The sequence below is a fragment of the Myxine glutinosa genome, chromosome 5 (genome assembly GCF_964187855.1).
Source record: "Myxine glutinosa chromosome 5, kmMyxGlut1.1, whole genome shotgun sequence".
Classification (NCBI taxonomy): Eukaryota; Metazoa; Chordata; class Myxini; order Myxiniformes; family Myxinidae; genus Myxine; species Myxine glutinosa.
In genome coordinates this window covers 190,997,261-191,019,472 of record NC_136265.1, presented here as the reverse complement: position 1 = coordinate 191,019,472, position 22,212 = coordinate 190,997,261, and the positions used below count along the sequence as shown (strand labels likewise).

The following is a 22,212-nucleotide window of genomic DNA, read 5'->3' as shown; positions in this document are numbered from 1 at the left end:
AGCTACAAATCGTAGTGGACTTAGTACCGACCCCTGATGCACTCCCACCTTCACCTCAAACTCACCACTGTTCCCGTCCTTCGTCCTTACAGCTGTGCACGCTCTTTTGTACATTGCCATCACTACTCTGAACAACCATTCCTCCACTCCTAACTTCCTCAATGCCCATGTCACTACTTCACGTGGAACCCTATTGGATGCTTTCTCCAGATCAACAAACCCAAGAAACAACTTCTCTCTCTTCTCCATGTACTTCTCCTGCAACTGCCTTACAATAAAAAGCACGTCTGTCATTCCTCTTCCTGGCATAAATCCAAACTGCATTTCGTCGATCTTCACTTTCTTCCTTATCCTCCTCTCCAACACCCTTTCCAATACCTTCATTCCATGCTCCAATAACTTTATCGCTCGGTACGAGCCACACTCTAGAGGGTCACCTTTCCCCTTGTATAGAGGGACGAGAGTACTCAGTTCCCAATCCACTGGAATGCGGCCTTCTTTCACCACCAGATTGCAGATCTCTGTCATTCTCTTCACACCCCAATTTCCGCTACCTTCAACATATCTCCCACAACTCCCGTCGGCCCTCCTGCTTTTCTACTCTTCATTGCTTTTATCGCTTCGTCAACTTCCTTCTCAGTTATCTTCTCTGCCGGTCCTAAAACTGGGCTACTCTCTATGTTGCCATCCCATTCATTCTCTGCATTCAACAGCATTTCCATATATCTTTTCCATCTTCCTTTAATTCCATCTGGGTCCACAACGATTTGTCCCACTTCATCCTTCAAGCAACTCACCCCCATCACATCACACCTCTCTTTCGCTATCTGCTTTGCAATCCTGAATACCGCTCTCTGACCCTCAGTTGCTTGTTGCTTCCACAGATGGGGGAAAAAAAGAGGGTCAAATGAGTGGAGGTGAGCAGTGATCCCGGATTTAGGCAATGTTTCGGCAATAGTTTATTTTAGGCAATAGTTTCACCAGAAGGAGGTTGATGGTGGACCGCATGCGGCCTGCAGAAACCTTGGAGGGACAAAGCACGGAAAGAGCAGAGGGTGCACGACAAGAAGGAAGGTGGTAGAACACAGAGAGACCACCGACTTGTCTGCGACGTGAAAGGGAGATGCCCATTGATTAGGCTTGATTGCGGGAGATTCCAATAATCTTTTAAAGGCCTTGATTTCCATGGCGTCAAGTTAAGCAAGACGTGAGGCAGGGGAGGCAGACCAGAGGGGAGAGCAGTACTCCATCACGCTGCGGATGAAAGCCTCGTCGGTCGATAGGGGTTCAGGTGTGCCAAGGAAGGACTTTGTATGACGGAGGATGTCCAGTCGGTAACTGGCTATGGAGGCCAAATTGGAATGTGGTTTTCTCAAGAAAGATCAAGGCTGATAGTGAGACCCAGGAGTTTGAATGACTGAACTTCCTCGAGAGGATTTGATTTTACAGTATCTAAGGCTCGTAGTAAAGCTGCCACAAACATTATCTCGTACACATGGACATGCAGACAAATACACGAGACACAACACAGAACTGATAGAGGAGGCAAACACAACCACTCAACTTGGGGGAAGTGCGGTCACTTCCCAGGGCACTCTGGGTACCGGCGACGCCACAACAATGGCGCTGCATTTCTCACCGCCCCCATGGGACATTGATTGTCTGTGGTCTGTGGTCTGTTTGTCTGACTTGTCTGTGAGCACGATATCGCAAAAAGTTGTGGACGGATTCGGACGAAACATGGTGGATGAGTTGGATAACTGGCAAGAACAATTCGATTTTGGTTCAGGTCCAAATTCAGATCCGGCCTATCAGTGGGATACAAAACATAAACTCTTTACCTGGTGGAAGTATGCGCTCTACCGAGTGTCCTCCTAGTTTTTGTTTATATTGATCTTTAAAATGGACTTCAGTTATCCTCCAACACTGGTCTGGTAAGAGGCACCACTATCCTAGTTTTACCACATTCGATTTACCTTGCTGTACCTCCACTAACACTGCTGCACTTTTCTGCACGTCCGTGTCTCCTGTGCCATGTGCACGTTTTCATCCTAGATGCGGACACGAGTGCACCTGCTTGGCCTCGAGCAGCTCTCTCGTGCATCAGTGATAGGCCCAGTGAACTATCAGTCGAGGACACAAATGGATGTACAAGCACAGGCAAGTGTTCTGCACTCAGTCATGCATATGTGAAGGTTGTCGGATTTTTCAGTGGATAATCTTGTTCTTGTTGTTGTTGTTTTGTCAACTCGTTTTTCTCAACACACCTCAGTAAGTGCAGATATATATATATACACACATAATATGGTACTTATGACATGTTTGAAGTCTGTTCAGCTACCCCGTTGTAGGGAAAACTTCATCACGTTGTAGGAAAACACGAACGATCCGTTTAATGTTGCAAAGTAAGACAAATCAAAATTTAGTCTGATTAGTGATGAGACCATGAACTAATACTAGGTGGAGTTCCTCGTTCCAAGGTACCCACCGACGTGGTTTTGGCTGACCGTGGAAAGGGTACAGGGAGGGGAGGGAGTGGGGGGCATAACAATACAGCAGGGTAGACCCCCATTGGAAATCAATGTGTGGGGAAATCTGTAACATCCCTGATTTATGTCTGATTTCCACTGGTTTCCTCCACATTACAGATAGGTGTTTGGCACAGCAATGGATCACTGATGTCCGCTTTGGTCGTGGAAGAATTTGAGCTCAAATCTCTCCTCAATCCTTTTCTGTCGCCACGGAGTTTGTCAATAAGTATGGGACACATTTGTCGTCTCTTGCAGTGATTCTACTGCTGCTTGTACTCGCACTCCACAAGTTCCATTTTTCCATGCGAAAAAGAACAATCTGGGTCCTCGGCTTCTCAAGATGTTGTGGTGACCATCCTATGGCACACAAGTTGCCGTATCACAGACACAAGATGAGGGCACGATCTATTCCATCCACCACAAGGTGTAAAGGTGGAGCGATCACACCTTAGACCAGGTTTTTGAAGGTCAATGGATGCACCTAGACTCTTCCTTCCAGCACAAAAACCTACACCATGACGCACGAGTGATCCTGAGTGTGTAACTACTCGGTTTTTTTTTTGCCAATGACGCTACCTTCCAAGCATGTCGGAACACATTGGGAGAGTGGGGAAGGTGGCTGGAATTAGGATCGCATATCAACCCATTTATACTCTTATCACCTTTTGATGAAAGTGAAGGACGCAGCATAACGGGAACAACGTGCAGGTGTGGTGCATTCCATGCCATGTTTGCGGTGTGTGGAAGGTGTGCAGATGATGTGTGGATGTACGGATGATGACATTTGGGTAAATAGGAAGATCTGTGGGCATCTGGATCGATGAACAGAGCGGATCTTTTGACTTGGCCATCAAGAACAGTCTGCCATTGCAAGACGTGCCCTAAACAAGGCCATGAGCCTCTATGAGATGGTGTTAGCATTTTATCCTCCACTCCAAATCACAGATCACCTTTTCCTGGACGCGTGGTGTTCAACAGAACCTGGCGTTTCTCACAGGAGAGTCCATTGATATTCCAGGTGTTTCTGCAACTTTGTGTGTGTGTGTGTGTGTGTGTGTGTGTCACACGACTGTTGCCGTGTGCAGGAGACAGGTGGAGCACCAGTGCATCCGGAGACGGTACGAGTAGCTCATGGTCTCCTGTAATCGAGTCGGTGTGCAAAGCGCTGCTCGAGAAGGAAAGCGAGTTGAATACCCTGGACATGGCAGCCGGTGATGGGGACTGCGGAAGCACTCATGCTCGCGGATGCAGAGGTTTGTAGAACCGACTTCGCAACGGATTATTTCATCGATTCCTTTAAACTTGCAGCAGCCTCGATTTGAAAGTGTTAAATTCACTCTTCTGGTTAAGTCTGGTGTGGCTTAACGGTTAAGGTGGCTAGTTTGCGATCTTTAACACCACGTGGGTTGACTCAGCCCGTCATCCTTCCGAGATCGGCAAAATGAGTACCAGCAGACTGGTAACAGGGGGCACTGCATCAGCGGTGCAGCCACCACTCTTCTGGTTTATTTTTGCCCTTTTATGTTTTGGGTTCGTAGTTGTGATCATTTCTAAGCTGTTGCAAATGTGTTACGTCATCAGCGATTATGTTTTTGTAGTAAAATTGCGATTTGCATTCGTACCTGTAAATCTTCGGGTGGGTTTGAACATCCGTCTCGGAATGGTTGTTGCAGGTTGTTGTTTTTCTCGCTCTCCGTGTGTAAATACTTGCTTTTTAATCAAAGGAGGTGTTTTTGTAAACGCTGCCACGCTCGTCCATTTTTGACATACGAAGGTGTGTCTGAGACACACATGGATGTCGAAAAAAGACACACAGTCGATGCACAAAAGAATCATCGGGAGTTGTCCTCCCAAGCCAGCTCGTGCACTCAGCAATGAGAAGCAGTCTTGCGTGAGCTTGTTCATAAACAAGGACATCACACGTGGACTTGCAATTGCACATCACACCTGTACATGGAACCGCACATCACACCTGTACATGGACCCGCACATCACACCTGCACATGGAACCGCACATCACACCTGCACATGGAACCATACATCACACCTGTACATGGAACCGCACATCACACCTGTACATGGACCCGCACATCACACCTGCACATGGAACCGCACATCACACCTGCACATGGAACCACACATCACACCTGCACATGGAACCATACATCACATCTGCACATGGAACCGCACATCACACCTGCACATGGAACCATACATCACACCTGCACATGGAACCACACATCACACCTGCACATGGCACCGCACATCACATCTGCACATGGAACCGCACATCACACCTGCACATGGAATCGCACATCACACCTGCACATGGAACCGCACATCCCACGTGTACATGGAACCGCACATCACACCTGTACATGCAACCGCACATCCCATGCGGACCCTGGAACCGCACATCACACGCGGACCTGGAACCGCACATCACACGCGGACCTGGAACCGCACATCACACGCGGACCTGGAACCGCACATCACACGCGGACCTGGAACCGCACATCACACGCGGACCTGGAACCGCACATCACGCGGACCTGGAACCGCACATCTCACGCGGACCTGGAACCGCACATCTCACGCGGACCTGGAACCGCACATCACACGCGGACCTGGAACCGCACATCACACGCGGACCTGGAACCGCACATCACACGCGGACCTGGAACCGCACATCACGCGGACCTGGAACCGCACATCTCACGCGGCCCTGGAACCGCACATCTCACGCGGCCCTGGAACCGCACATCTCACGCGGCCCTGGAACCGCACATCTCGCGCGGCCCTGGAACCGCACATCTCGCGCGGCCCTGGACCCGCACATCACACGCGGACCTGGAACCGCACATCACACGCGGACCTGGAACCGCACATCACACGCGTACCTGGAACCGCACATCACACGCGGACCTGGAACCGGACATCACACGCGGACCTGGAACCGGACATCACACGCGGACCTGGAACCGCACATCACACGCGGACCTGGAACCGCACATCACACTCGGACCTGGAACCGCACATCACACGCGGACCTGGAACCGCACATCACACGCGGACCTGGAACCGCACATCACACGCGGACCTGGAACCGCACATCACACGCGGACCTGGAACCGCACATCACACGCGGACCTGGAACCGCACATCACACGCGGACCTGGAACCGCACATCACACGCGGACCTGGAACCGCACATCACACGCGGACCTGGAACCGCACATCACACGCGGACCTGGAACCGCACATCACACGCGGACCTGGAACCGCACATCACACGCGGACCTGGAACCGCACATCACACGCGGACCTGGAACCGCACATCACACGCGGACCTGGAACCGCACATCACACGCGGACCTGGAACCGCACATCACACGCGGACCTGGAACCGCACATCACACTGGGACCTGGAACCGCACATCACACGCGGACCTGGAACCGCACATCACACGCGGACCTGGAACCGCACATCACACGCGGACCTGGAACCACCTTCCAGAGGCCGTTCTTTCCAGCTTTTCCCTTCAGGGCTTCAAGCAGACACTGCACCGTCACCTCGTATTCCCCATCCTGACCCATGATCTTTATTACCCCCCTTTAACTTTTCCCAATCTATTAAACCCTCTTACTTGCTGGATTCACTCTCCCTCCCTCCTCCTTTCTTTCTCTTTCTTCTTCTCTCTCTCTTTCTCTCTCTCTTTTCCTTTCCTGTTCATTCATTCCCTTGCTAGATGTGCCCAATTGTTTCCCCGCTAGCTCACTGCCAATTTAACCTTGCTCCTGTATGAGCCTTGCTCTTGTTGAGGGGAAAAAGCTGAGAGACAGAAGGAGCAATGTTGAAGAAGAGGTAGTGTTTGTTTGTTTTTTTAATCCCAAAAAACAGACCACCAATCTGGCCGCGATGTTAAAGGAACGCACCTTGTGTTTCGGCGTCATTGCGTGATATTCCAGTAATGTTGAGAGCGATTTTCCTAACGCACACCAGCCTAATCCAGGAGAGACAGATGTGATGCTGGGGCGACAGCTCATAAGGGACAGCAGTACTACATTGAGCTCCTGACTGCACATCACTGCCCAGAAGAGGTCACATGACACATAGTGAGACCTAGAAGTTCAAGAGACCGAACCTCTTCCATTGGCTGACCATTTAAGCCTGTAAATAGATATGTGGGTTTGTTTGAAGATCCGGCGAGAGTTAAAGTGTTGTTTTGTGAGATTTTCTAGGATTGAAAGACATGCTCCATTTGTCAGACTATCATCTAATCGATTGCAGATTAGTTGAGAGTGTTGAAGCTGCTGTCTGACTATCAGAGGGATGGGGTTACTGGATGACTAAATGTCGAGTTATCTACAAAAAGGATCTAGAACGCCACTCAGTAGAGCGCATACTCCCGCCGTGGGTCAAGTTGGAATAGTACGATTTCACAAAAGTCTGAGGGAGTAGTTCAGTGACAACACAAGACAAGACAAGACAACACAAGACAGACACTGCACAGATATATATTTAGAATATATAGAAGATAATGTTTAAAAAAAACAAGGCAATTTCACTTACATTTTCGGATTCAGCGTTCAATTCTATATAAGTGAGTGTATTTTGAGGCATGTGTGACTTCAAATAAAATTGTAAGCCGGGAAAACGTGCGTTTCATTCCTTAGGGATACAACATGTAAAACTGGCCCAAACGTCAAAACAAAACTCGCTCATTTTAGGTCGTACAAGCTAATGCGACCACTCATTCTTCTGGGAAGAATCCCGTGCACATGCTGGTCACACTTATAAGTCACCTAAGTCTTTATAAGTTCATCAAATACTGATACCGCGATTGACATTCGCTGAGGTAAATGTTGATATCTCTTCTGAGGTAAAAAAAAAAAAAAAACCGTTTTAAAGCATTATACGTATCAAACGATACATTTTATGAAACGGGGAAACCTAATACACACTTTGGTGGTTTTAAAATGACAGAATATGTCTATTAGAAAAAGAAAAAAGAACATTGAAGACGACGCTGCTAAAAAATACACCGCTCTAATGCATAACCACGAGTTTAAACTACATTTACAGCAAATATGAAAACTATTTTCATATCACAATGTTAAATATAGAATATATAGAAGATAATGTAAAAAAAAAGAAAAAAAAAAAGCCCTATCTTCCAATGGTAAACAATCCTTCAAAAAATTCCTGGATCCAGAATAATATCCTGAGCTTCACCAAAAACTAATCAATTCTTCCTTGTCCCAAGGGCAATCATCCCACCAACTTTCATCCAAATCCGTTCAGAACTTTTCCAGACATCTTGTTCACGAACACACACACACACACACACACACACACACACACACACACACACACACACACGGATGGACACGATCGAATGCATTACTCCCTGGCGGGAGTAATAAAGGCTTTTCTGTAACATTTCAACAGAAATGATGGATTCCATGTCTGCAGTTGGGAGGATCTGATTTTGTACATCTCTTGTGGACGGGAGTGATTTTGCTGACTTCTCGGCAGATGGGCGATGGCCTAAGAAGAATGACCGGCTGAAGAGTTCAGACAGAGGAGTAGCAGCAGGGCACAGTTTGAGAACATGTACAACACTGACAACATCTGGGCCATTGATGCAGCACGGTCAGTGCTGGAGAGAACTTTCTCTACCGTCCTGGGCAAGGAATACAAATTCTGGTGGACGGTGGATACGAGGGAGTAAGATGCAGAGAGCAGGATGGTTTGGGAACATGAGAGTTGGAGACGAACTCCGAGTTGAGACATTCTTCCTTAGATTGCGTAGAGTCTCCGCGGTGATTCTGTTTGAGATGGGGGTAGTTGAGATGGACCTGACAAGGTACCACCATAACTTTGAGGAAGGAGACTGCTTGGAGGATTAAGCCTAGAGATTGGCATGACGATGTTTTCTGGCATACCTCCGGATGGGGGACATTTCTTGTGAGCCTTCCAGAATGATCCAAAGGTGTCCTCGGTCGAGGTAGCCTGCCATGTTGAGAAAGCGAGGTGGTTGAATGCAGCAGCCTCACCACAGAATCCTGGTTTCCAGGGCCGAGAAGGATGGTTATGATAGACAGCTACAAATGGGATGGGATAGGCCTGTGCATGAGAAGAAGAGCAGAATTTGTTGAAGTATTCCCAATATTCAATGGCAGATGTTGTGGCGATGTGGTAGCCGAATGGTTTTGTGCCAGAGCAGATTGTAGTCCCTGGCAGTTGGCTTGTGTGAACACTGAATGGCCATATTAAATGTTATGGAGGATGGTCCCATATTAGCCATATTATGTGACAATAACCACAGAGATATGGACTTTGAGAAGAACATGGCCAGAGGAGCAAAAGGGGGCAGAGGATGAACAGGAAAGCAACTCGTTACCAGGTCTAGAAGGGAGGATGTACCAGTTCTGGAAATCCAGAGGTGCCAGGAATTTCGATATCTTTGCGAAGATTCCTTTCCCCTCTCTCCTTCCTCTTCGACCCTTGAAATCTTCACTTCTTCGTTTATCAGACTACTGTATATGGTAATTAATATGAAATCCTATTTACATCCATTCCGTTCTTCTGATACTCGTTTCTATGATTCGTAATCCCATACGTGATTATTTTAGGACAGCAGGGTTTCTCATTTGGGAGCAACCTTGCCATTGAGCTGTCCAGAGTGAGTTCAATTCCTTTTAGAAAGAATATCTTTGCATGTAACATGTTAGCAAAAAAAAAAAACATACCGTACAAATAAAATGCAGAAAACAACCCCATTTGTCAAAGACTTGAGCCCAGATAGCTCAACAGTGGATTTCAGGATGTTACGGCATTCTTGCATTTGCCAATTCTGCTCCTTTTGTCGGAGTTAGCCCTCGGAGTTGGCTTGCAACATTCCAGACCTTGCATGGAATCTTTGGCACAGCCACTGTGGGGAGAGGTTCTCAAGGGGTTTGCCAATTTGTTCAATTGTGGGAGAAAATGGTCTCACGGGATTAGCACTACTGGCAGTGCATCGCAGTAGAGACTGTGATTGACTCTATATACAGTCACGTGAAAAAGTAAGTACACCCCATGTAAAAGTTTTGACTTTTAAAAACACATTTCAACATACATCTATTTGATCTTCATTTCAACAATATTGACAGATAAAGGTGATATAATATAACAAATATCATGAAACATTTACATTTTGTTGTCCATTGTATAATTTAAATAAACATAAATGCAAATTTCGCATGTGGAAAAAGTAAGTACACCCCTACATTTATCACTACTTCAAATACCTAAAATTAGAATCAGGTGCACCAGCTCAGGTGCAAATGATTGGAACATCGTTAGAGAGGATCTTGGAGGAACCTGTCTTAATTAAACCTCAGACATTTAGTTTGGTTTGCTCTTTGTTGTTGAACTGTGAGGTGTCACCATGCCTAGATCAAAAGAGCTCTCTGAGGCCGTCAGAAAGAAGGTTATAGATGCCTACGAGTCTGGGAAGGGAATTAAAAAGATCTCCAAACAATTTGAAATCAATCATTCGACTGTCCGGAAGATCATCTACAAGTGGAGAAGATTCCAAACAACTGCCAACTTGTTCAGGCCAGGCCGCCCCAGCAAGTTCAGCCCGAGAGTAGACCGCAAGATGCTGAAATAAGTCTCTAAGAACCCCAGAATGTCATCACGGGACCTCCAGGTAGCTCTTGCCACTGTTGATGTCAAAGCGCACGAGTCTACCATTAGAAACAACAACAACAACAACATGCATTTTAAAGGCCATTTTCCCTGCTAGAGCGGGGGTTAGCCTTGCGGTCCCCATGACAATCTTCTCCATTTTGCCCCATTTTCTGCATCTCTCCTTGTTAACCCCCTTGCCCGCATTTCTTCTTCCACCATCTTTAGCCAAGTCTTTCTCGGTCTTCCCCGTCTTCTACTTCCTTCCACATTCATTTCCATCACTCTTCTCAACCAGTCACTTTCATCCTTCCTCAACACATGACCAAACCATCTCAACCTGTTCCTCTTCACAGCATCAATCACAGGCTCTATTCCCATCATCTTTCGCAATTCATCATTTGTCTTCCTCTCTCTCAACGATACTCCGCACATCCATCGAACCATTCGCATTTCCACCCTTTCCAACCTTCGTTGCTGCTCTACGTTCATTACCCATCTCTCGCTCACATAAATCATAACACTTCTCACACATGCAGCATACACCTTTCCCTTCAGCTTCAACGACACTCCCCTCATCATCAGCACGCCACTCAATTCCCGAAACTTCTTCCATGCACATCTCACTCGAGCAACCGTTGCCGAGTCTGATCCACCTTCTCCATTCAGCATGTCTCCGAGGTAGCAAAATGTTTTCACACCTTCCAGCTTCACGCCGTCTCCAAGATCCAACTCAACATTTCCTCCATCTGCAGCTCCCTCTGTGCACACCTTACATTTGAATGTAGCTGCCACACTGGTTAATGACCCTCTCAGACCACTACATTTTTGATGAACCCACTCAGCGCACATTGTACACTGAATGGAGTTCACTCCGACACCCTTCCTACACACAGCACAGGGCCACTTCCCAGTTCTTTCCACCTCACCACATGCTTTACCACTTGCCATCACCTTCGTCTTTCCGATATTCACCTTCAGACCTTTTGTCTCCATACATTCCTTCCACGTGTTCATCTTTTCCTTCAGTCCATCCATACTTTCCGCAATCAACACCAGATAATCTGCATACAACCATTAGACGTACCAATACAATACCAATACGTACCATTAGACGTACCAATACAATACCAATACGTACCAATACATACCATTAGACGTACCAATACAATACCAATATGTACCAATACATACCATTAGAAAGAGGCTGCACAAATTTGATCTACATGGGAGGTGTGCCAGGAGGAAACCTTTGCTGTCCAGAAAGAACATCAGGGCAAGACTAAAGTTTGCCAATGAACACCTAGGCAAAGACCAGCACTTCTGGAACAATGTGCTCTGGACAGATGAGTCAAAGGTAGAGCTATTCGGCCACCGTACCAGAAGACATGTTTGGCAGCAAAAACCAAAGACAGCATTTGACCGCAAGAACCTGATACCAACTGTAAAGTATGGTGGTGGAAATATTATGGTTTGGGGCTGCTTTGCTGCATCAGGGCCTGGGCAGCTCACCATCATAGAATCCACTATGAATTCTTCATTGTACCAGAGGGTGCTTGAGGATAATGCGAGGCCATCTTTCGGAAAGTTGAAGCTCAACCGAAGGTGGACCTTGCAACAAGACAATGACCCTAAACATACCAGTAAATCCACCAAGGAATGGCTGAAAAGAAAGAAATGGAGGGTTCTGGAATGGCCAAGTCAAAGCCCGGATCTAAATCCCATCGAGATGTTGTGGGGGGATTTGAAACGAGCTGTGCATGCAAGAAACCCCTCAAACATCGCACAGCTGAAAGAATTCTGCATGGAGGAGTGGGCAAAAATTTCTCCCAGTCGATGTCAGAGACTGGTAGACAGTTATAAGAAATGCCTACTTGAGGTTGTTTCTGCCAAAGAGGGCAATACCACCTATTAGAGCCAAGGGTGTAGTTACTTTTTCCACATGCGAAATTTGCATTTATGTTTATTTAAATTATACAATGGACTACAAAATGTAAATGTTTCATGATATTTGTTATACTAGGGCATGCCCGTACTATATATATATCTAAAATTATATCCCCCCCCTCTATTTACATGAAATGGTTTGGTCCAAAGCGAACGGCTTGCGAGTACGGTGACAACCCCCCCCCTCTATTTACATGAAATGGTTTGGTCCAAAGCGAACGGCTTGCGAGTACGGTGACAATCCCCCCCCTCTATTTACATGAAATGGTTTGGTCCAAAGCGAACGGCTTGCGAGTACGGTGACAATCCCCCCCCTCTATTTACATGAAATGGTTTGGTCCAAAGCGAACGGCTTGCGGAGTTTGGTAAAGAAATCGCCATAGCTCGGTAACTACTTGTCCGATTAATATGAAACCTTGAAAAGGCACATCCTCGGGTCCCCAGCAATATACCTGGCAAGTTTAAAGTATATCGGACCGGTAGTTGTCGAGAAACAGCGGTCACAGACAAACATACATACATACATACATACAAACATACAAACATACAAACATACACACAGAGATTACTGGAATTATAGATAGATTATATCACCTTTATCTGTCAATATTGTTGAAATGAAGATCAAATAGCTGTATGTTGAAATATGTTGAAAAAGTCAAAACTTTACATGGGGTGTACTTAATTTTTCACGTGACTGTGTATATATATATATATATATATATATATATATATATATATATATATATATATATATATATATATATATATATATATATACATATATACACCTCGCTCTCTCGCTCTCTCGCTCTCTCACCCTGTCTCCTTGATTTTGTACTTTAATATTTCGTGGATCTCTGCTCCTTACTCATTTTGCAGGTAGCCTTAACCCCCCCGCTCCCCTTAAGGAGAATCGTGCTTGTGCCCCTACATGGAATATGCCGATGCTTTTCCCCACCACGGCCCCCAGCAATCCTAAAGTGGACATCCACTGGCGGAATCCCGGATTGCGCTGATGGCCTACTGCTGGGCCTAGCTGCAGTGCTGGAAGAGCACATGGGAGGAACCTCTGGAGCTGTAAATATACAGTTTAGCTAAAAAGTTCCGGATTGTGACTATGCCGATGTACAAACACACCGAGACAAACGTACCAAGCTCCAAACGCACCCTTGTTCACTGTTGTTCATCAAATGCATGGTCGATGCGGTTTAACGTGTCTCGTTCTACTTGCAGCTCTACAGCCTCTTCCTGACCGCTGCGGCTCCTTCTGTTTGCGAGTACGCGACTCCCAGTCATTGGGTCTGTGCCTTCCAGGCCGGAATAGAGGCGATCAAAAGGTGCTGACACAACCCAACACCTGCATCATCCCTATAACTGCCTTATGGAATGTGGTGTTTGTGATTGAGCCATTCAATGGAGTCATAATGCAGGTTGAGTCTTCATGTTGAACATTTCCGTATACAATCGTACTACAGGAAGTACTGCAGTATTATGGCAGAACTTACTATCGTACTCATGAAAGAATGATTATTCATCCCCCAATCCCAAAACATCCCCCTTTCTCTGCAGAAAGTATTGTTGTGGATATGAGAATGGTGTTTTTTTTATTGTGTTTTTTATTGTATAGTACATTGTAAAATATCGCCCTCCTTCCTCCCGTTGTGTATAAAGGTCAAAAGGGCGTCCCGTAATTAGGTCATCAACAATCACGTTAGCCAATCATAGATTTCCTCCTTGTTGGTAGTTTATTTCCTTATTCTGTGTATTAGGCTAAGGCTTTGTCTTCCATTAATTAATTTTTTTTATTTTTTTATTTTTTTGTATACAAGATCGAGGCTCGTGAAAGAGCGAACATTAATCACACAAAAGACAAACCGACACATAAAACATATAACATCGGGAGCGGTAGACAAGATGGGGAGAGAGGGGGAAGGACACAAACACAACATTTGAGAGCAGGGACCGAGAGACATGGAGACATCGAGAGATCTGAGAGAGGGCGAGGGCTTTGGGGGGGGGGGGGCATGGGAAGGGGGCGGTGGGAGAGGTATAAAACATATGGACACTGCCAGGACTTCCAGGAAAGAAGTTGGAATTTCAAACAAGGTGGATCTGGGGTGAATTAGCGGGGGTAGAAAAGATCAAGGTTTTGGATGGGGGAAGATAAGAGATGGTGGTGAACAGCTGTTTTAAAGACCTGGAGGGAGGAGTGGGATTGAAGGGAGTGAGGGAGCTTGTTCCAGAGGTGGGAGAAAAGAGGAATGAAAGAGTGAAGGTGAGCAGAGAGCCGAGATTTCGGCAGTTTAACCATCAGAGGGTTGCTGGCAGATCTTGTGCGACCTGTAGGAATATTTGGGGGACAGAGCACAGAGAGAGCTGGGGGTGCAAGGCCGGAGAGGAGTCGGTAGAAGACAGAAAGACCACCTACCTGCCTGCGGTGAGTGAGTGAAAGGCCCTCAGAGATAGCTTCATCGCGGGAGATTCCAATAATTCTGAAAGCTTTGGTTTCAACAGCGTGAAGCCGAGCTAGGTGTGAGGCAGGAGCACCGGCCCATAGGGGAATTAATACTCCATTGCACCGAATCGATTAAGAATAGCTCCCCTTCAATAATTCCATTTCCCAGCCAAACTCTCCATCTCTGGGTAAAGCAGTTCACAAGCGTGGGGTGCGCGCCCTCTCATTTCGCTGCTATAGTGAATATGTGCTCCGTGCTCTGTTTGAACAGGAGGGGCGGGGTCGCCAGGGAGAGGCAAGCCCAGGGCGCGCCACGAAGGGCGGGGCTGTTCAGCCCCATGCCCAAATAAGGAAACAAGCCCGTGGCTCGCCACGAGGGGCGTGCCGTCGGCGCCATGCCCAAATAAGGAGACAAGCCCGTGGGATTGCCATAAAAGGTCACGAAACAGAGCACCGGGGGGGGGGGGGGGGGGAGGGCGGTACCGAAACCGAGGAGGGTGTGACACACCCGCGCTGAAGGTATGAGAGAAGGGTGCGACGATCGCAAAAAGAAGATACACCAGAGATACGGCAGATGAGTCCAGGTGCGTAAGAGGGTTGGCAGTCCACCGGGAGAGAGTTGAGAGTTGCACCGGAGTTGCGTGAGAGATACGGAAAGCCTTTGGGTGGTTGTTGCGTGAGAGATACGAAAAGCCTTTGACAAAGAGCCGCTTCAACCAGCCCCGTTTCAACCAGCCGCGTGAAGCCCTGACGGGGCAGCGAGTGACCCTGCCGGTGTGCGGTGTAAAGCCGAATACAAGGAGCTGCCGGCTCCTCGTTTCCCGCCCGGAGTGGACCTGCTCGCTGTGCCCTGTGATTCCACCTGCTCATCCCTCCAAACGATTCCTGCCCTTCGATCCTTTTGCGTACGTGAGTTTGTTTTGTTTGTTCTGTCCTGGGTAATAAGTTAAGCCTGTTTAGTTAAGCTAGTATTTTCAGTGTCTTTCTGGTCCGTCCCTCTTTCTGCTTTATTTTCTTATCTTTCCTTCTTCCTTGGTTTCTTTCAATCCTGTAAATAGTAATAAATAATAATCGTATTTCAAACCTTTTTGTCTCCTTCTTCTTCTTCACATCCGTGTCGCCTTTGTCTTTTCCCTATTGAATATCTGTGGCGCGATTTTGGCCAACGTTCAGGAATCGGGTTAGTCGGGGTAACTGTTCGGGCGCGGCGGCCATCCGCTCGGCAAATCCAGTAACATCCTAGCCGCGTCCGTAACAGTATTATTGCAACTTTGTCGACACAACTTTCAATTGTCTGTCTGTTTGAAGGTACCGTAAAAACTGCTGAACCGATCGCAAAGATATTTTGGGTGGGTAATCCTGGGACCCATGGGAGTAAAATAAGCTATTTAGTTTTCCCAATTTCAGCTTTGGTCTCCAGCATTCTCAGGTTTGGACTCTCGCATAACATTCGCGTTCGCATAACGTTCATTGTGACGATGTTCTCATTGTGACAATGTTGTGACGATGTATGTGTTCACGGTAGTGTTTGACGTGACTGTGTGAACGTAATTTCGTAATGTTTTTCGTTTCGTAATCCTTTAATGAACGTTTAATGTTTAATGAACGTTTTATGCCCTTCGATGTCTGGGGCCGCTCGCGCCTTACACTGGACGGGCCAGTGTGTACCTTGCCCTTCGCCATCAGGCTCAGGTAAACCGCCGAGCCCCATCCGTGATGGGGACTGGGGCTTGAGACAGTGTCCCACGAACGAGGAATTCCCAGTAAGCGCGAGTCATCAGCTCGCGTTGATTAAGTCCCTGCCCTTTGTACACACCGCCCGTCGCCGCACAAACATCACAATGAAACACAATCACAATTCACATATTCGTGCAATTCGAGAAAAGGAACTTTTATCAGCAATGTCGTCTATCCTGAAGTTCTAAGCTGTCCTGAACAGCTATCCTGAACATCTCCACCAAATTTCGTTTGAATCCGTCCACAACTTTTTGAGATATCTTGTTCACAGACAGACAGACAAACAGAGACAGATAGGGGTGAAAACATAACCTCCATCCACCTCCGGTGTGGAGGTAATAAACAATACAACTGCCATGAATACAACCTTCCATGATGAACAATGTCCTATTATTTGTTGAACGTATAATGAAATTGGATTTAAACTTCACGAAAACACAACTTACCAACCATGCTGTCGAGAGACCTCACGGACATGGCAGTGGTGCACTGAATTGATCTATGCACTTGAAGTCTGTACACAGGGTCTCTTAGCACGAGGATGAAATGTGACGACCATGATTGAGGGTCTTTAATGAGGGGGGAAGAGGGAGATGAAAAAAATGTCAAATATCCCCTCGCTCTCTTTCACCTGAAATATAACCTCATACCTAACCTGATAACACACACACACTACCCTCAAACACATATATATATATATATATATATATATATATATATATATATATATATATATATATATATATATACACACACACACACACACACACACACACACACACACACACACACACACACCTCAAAACACACACACACACACACACACACACACACACTGTACCCTGAAACACACCTTGATCGTTATTGAGAATGGAGCCGTCGTGTCCGTCAGAATCATCACGTCCACCATTGAAATACAAAAGGAACGTTTGATCCTGACACATGTGGAGTGCGGTATTTAAAAGAGTATTTGAATATGGTTGTTAACAAACATGTAAACTGTATGATGTTGTGCTTAGTCATGTGATGAATGGACTGGATAATGCTTTTTTAAATTTATTCTGTTCTACACTAGGTATGGAGGAGCAGATGTTGGAGATCGAACATTGGTAAGCGAAGCATCTTGAATTTTTTTTTTAATCAACAGTGAAAGTCATTTTTCTTCTTAAATTGCAGTAAATATTGTCGTGTCCCCGGGGTTAAGACCCCTGGGTGACGGATGACCTTAAAGAGCTTTAACTCCGAGGTGTATTTCAAACTTGGTGGAATTATTTTTTCGCGCGTGCAGGAAGGTTCAAAGCCTTATCTGGTCGGGAACACATGGGGTTAACCAGAACCCACAGAACAAAGAAACGAAACAAGACACACAAGTAAAATTCAACAAATATAAATTTATTTACAGGAATGTAAAAAAACAAAGGTGAGGTAAACTAAAATTCCTCGGTCGAGGATCCTCCATCCGACTCACATGCAGACAAGGGAATGATAAAATAAAACAAAATATTGTTGGTCGTGCAGCCACTTAGCTCTGGTCGCAATGCAGGGCTTGGTGGTCGTCGCCTCCAACCACCGTGCGGGAAATGCACAAATAGCGCGGAGTCGCTTTTTAGTCGCACCCCGACCATGAAGTAATCTGTGCAGGCGGCCCTTTTCACTAACACGGCTCCGATCTCTCCGGCGCACACAGACGAGCGTCCGTCGTCTTCCCACGCAAAACAACCAAGCGACCGCCGCACGATCAAGACCAGGACAAGAGCAAAAGGCAACCGCAGCCGTTCTCTTCGAAAGCCAGCACAGAAGAGAGAATTTGACCGCCACCAACGAACGCCAGCACCAAGCGAGACGGCTTATTTTTTCTCTCCTGGCTCTCGAATGTCTAATCTAATCTCTGTTCGGCAATGTTAGGATGACGTCGGGGTTTACTTGTCGATCAGCAAATGCTGTTTCTGTCGGCCCTGGCGGCGTGGTGAGCGAATGCGTCCATTGCCTGGCCGGCTGAGTTTTATAAGAACATGAGGGAAAATCACGGAGGCAAATACATACTGGGGATTATTAATCATAAACCCAATAATTAATTAGCACAAAACCAGCCTCCTTATGGTGACATGCAAACACTCAACCTGAACATTTACCCTGCTGATGTACATTGAGATGCCTTCTTCTTCTTCGTGTCACATGGTCTGTACTAAAACATGCACATTCTGAACTTTCCGAAGGTATTCTATGCCTACCCCCACAAACGTAACAATATTTCACCACTTCTATCCAGTCGTCGAAAACATCAAGGTGTTAATAATTTAATAATATTCATCTTCTCCTCAAACAGGGAACCATGATTGTCATGGGGCCCGCAAGGCTAACCCCCGCTCGAGCAGGGAAAATGGCCTTAAAATGATCATTCATTCATTCATTCATTCATCTTCTCCTTTATTTGTGTGCAGCACAAGGCTGCGGGGCAGCTAAATTTGTCGAGGGTGCGGGTTTACCGCTGATGCAGTGCCCCCCTGCTGGTTAAGGCAGGAATTTGTAATTTATTCATGGTGCCGGCGATAGTTCGCCTACTCTTCATGAATGGCACCATCATTATCGTCCACCAATGAATGCTGCCAGATGGGACTCCCGTTTAACGTCCTTCCGAGGGAGGAAACACACTGATGCCTCACCCTGCCTGTGAAACACCGGGATGACAGTTTATAGCTGGGCCGGGATTCAAACCCAGGATAGACATATTAGAGGTGAGGGTGTGTACCTCATTCTGCCAGCCCAATTTTCTACTAACGAGCAATATTCTGTCGTGTAGGTCCCAAATGAGCCTAAACGTTTATGTATAAAAACATGTGGAATTACAGGCACAACCAACCAGGAAACTGCCGACCACCGAGGAAGCCCGTCGACCACCGAGGAAGCCCGTCGACCACCGAGGAAGCCCGTCGACCACCGAGGAAGCCCGTCGACCACCGAAGAAGCCCGTCGACCACCGAGGAAGCCCGTCGACCACCGAGGAAGCCCGTCGACCACCGAGGAAGCCCGTCGACCAGCGAGGAAGCCCGTCGACCAGCGAGGAAGCCCGTCGACCACCGAGGAAGCCCGCCGACCACCGAGGAGGCCCGTCGACCACCGAGGAGGGCCGTCGACCACCAAGGGGGCCCATCGACCACCGAGGAGGCCCGTCGACCACCGAGGAGGCCCGTCGACCAACCAGGAAACTGTCATGGCTGTTAGCTTACCTCGATTAACCTTTAACATATTAGAAGGTTCTCCAAATTGTGGAGGCAATAGTGCGCTTGTAACCTGTTACCTGTCGGTGCACAAAATTGCAATAGTTTTATTTAAATAAAGTAATGCAAATGCGTCGAAGAATAAACATATACGCTAAAAAAAATTTTTAATAAACATATACGATTTTAGTAAATGCTAAAACATTATCATGAGGAAGAACAACGTTTTAAATGTATGGAGGAGATGTCGGTAAGATTGAGCTGCTGTTTGAGTTTTAAGGGGATTATACCCACCTGGATATGGAGGAAATCATGCATGTGATTGTTTTAAAGGATGTATTGGTGGTAATCTCATCAAATGACCTCTCTGTATTCTACCGTCTCATTATTGGTCTTGCATCCTCTGCCATCTCTTGGCACTGTCCCTTCCAGGTTTCCGCAGGGCGCACACCGCCTTCCTGTAACACTCTTCTTGTTAAACTCCCAAAATCCAGGTTCACTGCTCACCTCCACTCGTTAGGTCCTCATTTCTCTCACCTGTGGAACAAACCTCCCCAGCCTGTTCAGTCCCATTCTTCCCTCCATGGTTTCAAGACACCTGTTCACCCCTACCTCAGGTCACCCCCATCCATATTCCATACTCACGATCTCTTCTACCCCCCCCCAAACGACCCCATTCTCAAGCATTCCCTTTTTCCAGGTTATTGTGATTTCCCCACCCCTCTTTCACCTCTTTTCTTTTGTTGGTTGTCAGTCGATTTGTTCCTTTTCTTTCTTGTCTCCACTTTCCCTTCTTCTTCCTGTACCTCATTCAGCTTTTGTGCAGCTTCTTCACCCCCATGTGTCCTTGTCCACTTTCACATACTCTGCTGTTGGTGTTTCCCCTCTCCATTTTGTTCCCTTCCATTCTACTCTAGCTCTTCCAGGTTGGTTAAGGCGTCTACTCCAACAAGGGCCTCCTGTGGGGGAGAAGATGGGGGGGGGGGGGGGGGGAGGAATGGGAGGGGTTGGGTTGGGTAGCTTATTGGAGGAAATGGGGTATGTTTGATGATCACTCTACTTTGAGTATTTGACCTTTCATCCCCCCCATTCCCAACGTCCCTATATTGCTGGTTCCAAGATGAATGTAAAAATGGTGATCTGTTGTTTTTTTTAATCCCGTCCTTCATGCCAGTTGGATCCCCTATGTGCTGCATATGACGAGTTGAAAAGCCTGAACAGCGAGGACGATTGGTTAATTTACCTGGGAAATGCTGCCAAGGTAAGTGAGAAGGTAGCAGAGCAGTGGATAAGCTTTTCCCTTAACTGCTAAGCTCAGTATTAGTAGAGCCAGAAATCTTCCACCTTGTGAGGCAAGCCCACTCTGGAGTGCAATGTCACCACAAAGTTCGTTAGAAGTCGGCTAAACATGATGGGCAAACCAAAAATAAGGCCCAGTTACAAGTTTTCACTTCCACCACTACGAATCCCCCACGCAGGCCGCAGAAGTGGCAGCCGAGAGGACTCGCCATATGGATGCACATGCCGGTCGCGCGAGCTACGTGAGCCCATCACGGCTGCTGGATCCGGATCCCGGAGCCGTTGCAGTTGCTACACTTCTGCGTGCTTTACACGACACCTTGACATCTTAGGGTGGTGGCCCAATTGAGAGAGATGGGAGGAGGATGAATTGATTCCTGCAAATATGATTAAACGGAATAATTGTTTAACCTTGTGTGTTTCTTCGTTTTAATCATGTGCAGATAGACACCTGCACCTGCTTTCCTATTGAAGGCTCACACAGCGAATGTATAAACTGCACCACACCCGCACATCTGCTCCCACCTGCACGTCTGCACCCCACGTGCGCGTCTGGTCCTCTGCGTCGCTTGTCTGCTCCCACGTGCGCTTCTGCTCCCACCTGCACATCTGCTCCCACCTGCATGTCTGCTCCCACCTGCATGTCTGCACCCCACCTGCACGTCTGCACCCCACCTGCCTCCACCCTGTACTTCTGCCCTTTATTTATTTACTTGGCAAAATTTTATTTTTTTTGGACAAGTACAGTGCATTGAGAAAGTATTCAGACCCCTTCACTTTTTGTCCCCCGTCGCACAGCGGAGCGAAAGGGGGACTATGGTTTTCCCCTCTGTCCGTGTGTCCGTCCGTCCGTCCGTGCGGGCGTGCCTGCGTACGTGCGTGCGTGCGTAAGCGAAGGACCGCATTCGAATTTGGGGTGTGGGTGCAACCCACGTCAAAATCCAAGATGGCCACCGCCATGCATGTCTGATGCCATGTATGTCTGAACCTTGTGAGCGGAATATCTTGAAAAATAAGCGAAGTACCAACTTCTAATCTGGTGTGTGGGTGTATCTAGGCATAAGGAAGACTGCACCACACCTATTGAAAATTAGATCGCCACGTCAACATCCAAGATGGCCGCCGCCATGTATGTCTGAACCTTGTGAGCGGAATATCTTGAAAAATAAGCGAAGTACCAACTTCTAATCAAGTGTGTGGGTGTATCTTGGCATAAGGAAGAACACTATTGAAAATTGGGTCACCACGTCAAAATCCAAGATGGCCGCCGCTATGTATGTCTGAACCTTGTGAGCGAAATATATCATAGCATGTTTTCTGCGTCTTCCACTTTGTCAACTCACA

The 22,212-nt window shown here is 47.0% G+C and overlaps 1 protein-coding gene across 3 annotated transcripts in view; it reads left to right on the top strand.

Moving 5' to 3' along the window:
• TKFC (triokinase and FMN cyclase) overlaps positions 1–21,278 on the top strand; it is a 72,086-nt gene extending 50,808 nt beyond the window's left edge. For 2 of the 3 annotated variants that reach the window (XM_068115200.2, XM_078779292.1), the window contains 7 exons: positions 2,056–2,160; positions 3,617–3,784; positions 13,130–13,236; positions 13,393–13,496; positions 17,427–17,460; positions 20,744–20,830; positions 21,048–21,278. In XM_068115200.2, coding sequence (XP_067971301.2) covers positions 2,056–2,160; positions 3,617–3,784; positions 13,130–13,236; positions 13,393–13,496; positions 17,427–17,460; positions 20,744–20,830; positions 21,048–21,200 — 758 coding nt within the window. In that variant the 3' untranslated portion in view covers positions 21,201–21,278. The remainder of the gene's footprint in view (positions 1–2,055; positions 2,161–3,616; positions 3,785–13,129; positions 13,237–13,392; positions 13,497–17,426; positions 17,461–20,743; positions 20,831–21,047) is intronic. The other variant, XR_013623656.1, reaches the window with a different exon arrangement.
• Positions 21,279–22,212: the final 934 nt, after the last annotated feature.